General features: G+C 37.5%; 2 protein-coding genes across 2 annotated transcripts in view; one reads left to right on the top strand and one right to left on the bottom strand.

The window, feature by feature from the left end:
* Positions 1 to 1331, top strand: part of LOC107629609 (peptidyl-tRNA hydrolase 2, mitochondrial) — a 3150-nt gene extending 1819 nt beyond the window's left edge. Inside the window, exons 5-7 of the mRNA XM_016332432.2 lie at positions 191 to 260; positions 744 to 770; positions 921 to 1331. Of these exons, the coding sequence (XP_016187918.1) occupies positions 191 to 260; positions 744 to 770; positions 921 to 970 (147 nt within the window). The 3' untranslated portion in view covers positions 971 to 1331. The remainder of the gene's footprint in view (positions 1 to 190; positions 261 to 743; positions 771 to 920) is intronic.
* On the bottom strand, positions 1481 to 4893 carry LOC107632504 (putative pentatricopeptide repeat-containing protein At5g59900; the record flags this gene model as incomplete). The annotated part of the gene is made up of 2 exons (XM_016336176.2): positions 1481 to 1954; positions 2056 to 4893. A coding segment is annotated over one exon (2619 nt), but the record flags the coding sequence as incomplete, so codon positions are not given.

The following is a 4898-nucleotide window of genomic DNA, read 5'->3' as shown; positions in this document are numbered from 1 at the left end:
TCAAATCAATTAGTCATTTCACTCATTTGCCTTCTTATTCTTCAATTTTGCATCTCCATAAATTTGATTCACTTTGTCCTCAAGCACCAATATTACCTTTGTTTTCTTTCCCTTTTGCCATGAATGCTTTAATGCATATTTCTTCTCTCTGAAGTTGGGTTTGCTCTAGTAAAATTGCTTAATGTGTCAGGAAAGGGCTAAATCACTGAAGTTACCCACCCATATCACAATTGATGCTGGGAGAACACAGATTGCACCAAGTGAGTAGTGGGAACTTCCTTTAGTTTGTAGCTAATTGATTTCTAGTATCCACGACATAGTTGGAAATTTCACCACTGTGTTGTGTTAAATTTAGTACTTCATAGCAGCGTCATATGAAATAAAAAATGTTGTCCTGCATTTGATGTCCGGTATATTTGTATGGGGCAATCCATTGCTAAAATTGAAAGTAGAGATAGTTTCCTGCAATCAGTTTAAAATGAAATAGTTTTCTTATTGCCCCCTTTTTCGCTTACCTATTATCTTGGAGTTTAATTCATGCTTGAAATTGCACGATCATGCGTACATTCTAGCAGAAGAGATGTTCAATCCAATCCTTTGGACTATCTGTAACTCTATCTTCATGCTCAATATTAGATAGAATGCATAGCTAAATTTATCTGGATTTTCTTTATTCATTTGTTCCATTTTCTACTTTTTATGATATCTGCGTTAATTTACTGTTCCCATTTTTCTTCTTCCAGATTCAAGAACTGTGATGGCAATTCTTGGTAATGGTCTCCTCTAATTATCATTCTTTTTTTATCCCCCTCTCTTGTCATGCCCCAGTAGCAGTTTCTCATCCCTTTGCCCCCCCAAATTATATAAACAGCTCAAGTATAGTTTGATTTAATCTGATTTTGATATATATTAATATGCAGGACCTGTTGAAGTGGTAGATGATGTAACAGGTGGACTGAAACTGCTATAGTTTTCTCCCCAATCAAGATGATTAGGCTTTACCTGAGTTCTCAACTTTTCATGAAGGATAACAGATCAAACTTCTTGGAGATTACAAGATTACATCCCTTCTTAGATTTGCATGCCCACAAAGAATTTGCAGTTAGTCATTTAGTTGATACTAATGATGATGATGAAAACTTTAATTTGAAAATAGGAATCATCTGTACTGAAAATACAGAATGCTGCAATTAAGTTTATGTGAAATGTTTTGATAAGTGGGATATATGCCAGGTGGAAGAATAAGACATTGGGAAGTGTCTGGACGGTTTCCATTTTGTTCTATTTCACCATCACTAATACAAAATTAAATTAAAACGGGTTTATTGTTATGATATAAAATATTAAAATTACAAAACATGTTTAGAAATTTATTTCATTTTAAAGTTTCATTAGATGATTGTGAAAATTCATAAATTGAGTAAACCATCTTTACAAAGATAGCACATAGAAATTAAATCATTAATCTTACTGCATAATATAAGATTAATTAATATCAAACAAAAAAATGTAGGACATGTATTATAATTCACTGATAATCAGCATAACTTGAAAACATGCCATCCATTCTCCTTCTTTCTTTTCTTCATAGATATAAGTAACAGTTACAAGGGATGGAAAACAAATAAACTAAGTCAGAAACATTGGCCCTAAAATTTGAAGCAAAGGCCTCTGGAATACATTGAGGAAGAATTATAATATACACGATTCTTGCTATAAGCTTTCACAAGTCTGCAAAATTATCTTCAGGTTTGTGTATGTACAAGGGGAAAGTATTCGTATAAGCAATTCAAAAAAGAATCCATCATGAACCAGTCATAAAAGGCACTTATTGACAGCGAGTATAAACAAGCAGTTAGTGCATGTGTGTGGAACCAAAGGAAGACACAATCTTTTGTCTCCCTTTTTGTATGGATAGGTAGCTTCCTCAGGATTCATGTCTGGCGCGTTTAGTCTGCACCAAAAATTGCAAAGTAAATGTAAGAGATGAAAGAGCTAAATGTAAGTGATACATAATATTAAGCAAATTGAAACCAAAGCTAACAAGAATTTTACCAGGTCCTTCCGATTTGAATATGACGCCATATCGCAATGCTGAAACTTTTTCTGATAATTCAACCCCAAGAGAGCAATGCTATCTATTTTGATATGGCATAGCAATCTTCAATTGTGTAACTCCATTGCCATGTTGAACTCTAGTTGCACAAAAAACGCATCTGCAGAAGTTACTTGTTATCAAATCAGATTCTAGTTTGTCTAGTATGGTATGCCAGTTTAACCACTGCTCCTACATTGTCCCTTGTGCAGTACTCGAAAATTTTGCCTTGGCTTCACCCCTCTCCTCAGCAAGTCATCGCGCAACTCAAATGCTTTGTTGAGCTCTCCATTAATACAACAACCATATAGTAACAAGTTATATGCAACCAAGTCCGGCTCAAGACCTTTGTTTAGCATGGTATCCCACAATCTGACTGCTTCTCCTACGTTGCCACTTCTGCAGTACTCATAAATTAAAGTTGAATAGGTAATACAGTCGGGGAAAATGCCATTTTCGGTCATTTCAGAAAGCACCTTGCTGGCTTCGTTAAATCTACCTAACTTGCAGAAGCCACGAATAAGGATGTTGTATGTTACAGTGTTCGCCAAAAGCCCTTTAAGCATTGCATGGTGGAGACCCATAGCTTCCTCCATATGCCCTTCGCTGGTAAGACGATCAAGAAAACAGCCATATGTGATTGAATTTGGAGGGACATTTGCAGCCATCATTTTTTTAAAGAGAAGACCTGCTCTGTCCATTTCACCCGCCTTGCATAGACCATTCATCAAAGCAGTATACGTTACAACATTGGGAAAGCATTCCTCCGTAAGCATCAAATCCCAACACTGGAAAGCCTTCTCGAAAGATCCTTCTTTGCTGAATGCATCGATCATACTTGTATATATTACATTATCAGGTTTCAATCCTTGATCCTGCATCTGTTTTAAGAGACCAAATAGTGTTTTCCTATCTAGTTGCTTCAGTGAACCGTCGATGAGAACAGCATGGCAAACCAAATCTACATTGATTCCTCTTTGAATCATCTCAGAAGCAGCGCTCAATGCCTCCACCAATCTTCCTTCTTTGCAATAACCATGTAGAAGTGCACTATAGCACATCTCGTTTAATTTACGGTCCTGTTTGTGTAGAACATCAACAAAATTTTTAGCATCTGAAACCCTGCCAGCAGAACAAAGGCCACTGATAAGAGGTCTGTAGGTATATGTGTCCGGAACAAGGCCTTTCTGAAGCATCTCATCAAGTAATTCAAAGGCCTTGTCAATTTTACCATTCCTACAATACCCTTCAATCATAACATTATATGTTACCTCATTTGGGGTGATTTTTTTTTCCACCATTTCAACAAAAAGTTTGAATGCTTCAGTCATATTATTTGCACTGCAAAACCCAGAAATAAGCGCAGTGAAGGTATACACATTTGGGGCAATTCCTTTTTCAATCATCATATCATACAGTTGGAATGCTTTTCGTAGTTGTAGATCTTTGCAATATCTACTAATCAACGGCGTAAAGGTTGTCGCAGTAGGCTCCAAACCATTATTGATCATCCGAGCGAACAAAGACTCGGCGGCACTCAAATGTCCAAACATGCATTGGCCATTTATCATAGAGTTGTATGCATATACAGTTTCTGCTACGCCAGCCTCTATCATTCTATCAAAATAAGATATCGCGACATCCAACCTCCCCCTTCTGCAAAAGGAATCAATCAGAATAGAATAAGTAATATCGTTGGGATGCAAGTTCACCAAACACATATTATTATAAAGCAACTCTGATTTATCCAAATCTCCTCGTTTGCACAAAGCGTTGATTAATGCATTACAAACAAACAAATTTGGCAGAAAACCAAATCTGCTTACCTGAACAACCAAATTATAAGCATCATCAACCTTTCCTTGCTTTCTTAACCCATCCACTAGCCCTGATACAACAGCTTCACTCGGAACAAACCCCAATTCAATCATTTCATTAAAAAGCTGCAATCCAGCTTCAAATTGTTGTACCCTACAAAAACCAAGAACTAGGGTGCAGTATGTAACCAAATCTGCTTTTAGACCCTTTTCACTCAATGATCTTTTAACCTCAACAGCTTCCGAAACGCGATCACCCTTGCATAGCCCATGAATTAAGACATTATAAGTTACGATACTCAGATCAAACTTATTCACTTCCATCCACCAAACCTTCTCCTTAGCCTTGGAAAAATCCTTCAAATCACACAAGCTCCGAATGACAGCCGAACAAGTATAAGAATCCGGTCGAACACCCACATTCACCGACTCATCAAACAATTCCAAAACCATTATAAACCTTCTAATTCTCAATAAACCATTCAAAAGCGCACTCAGTGTTCTAACTTCAGGCAACAACTTGTTTTCAAGCATGAGCTTTGCAACCACCACAGCATCTAAAACCCTTCTATTTTGCAAGTAACTCTGAACCAACAAATCAAAACCCAAATTTGACAAAAACTTACATTTGCGATGAGAATCCAAGAAGCATGAAAAAACGAATTTTGGTTCCGACCCACGTAAGAGAAGAGTGTGCAAGAGCGAATTGGCGGGCCAGAAGAGCTTCTGATGAACAAGAGCATGAACCAAGATGGCAAAGGATGTTGTGGAATGGTTGAAGCTCTTGTGCAAACCGAGGAAGTTGAAGAACCTCAAAGCTAACTTGGAATCGTCGAGGGTTCGGATCAAGAGCTGTTCAACATGGTGGGGCCTCAATGTGGAGGAAATAGAAGGGTCGTTGAAGGCAAGTTTCCAGCTCTGGTTTCCTCGGACGATGTCGGAGAGGAGTGAGACAAAACGAGTGTCGTTTTGGTCTTCGAGTTTGG

This window comes from Arachis ipaensis, chromosome B03 (genome assembly GCF_000816755.2).
Source record: "Arachis ipaensis cultivar K30076 chromosome B03, Araip1.1, whole genome shotgun sequence".
NCBI lineage: Eukaryota > Viridiplantae > Streptophyta > Magnoliopsida > Fabales > Fabaceae > Arachis > Arachis ipaensis.
Note: the sequence above shows the minus strand (reverse complement) of the source record. Positions and strands in the feature narration are given on the sequence as shown.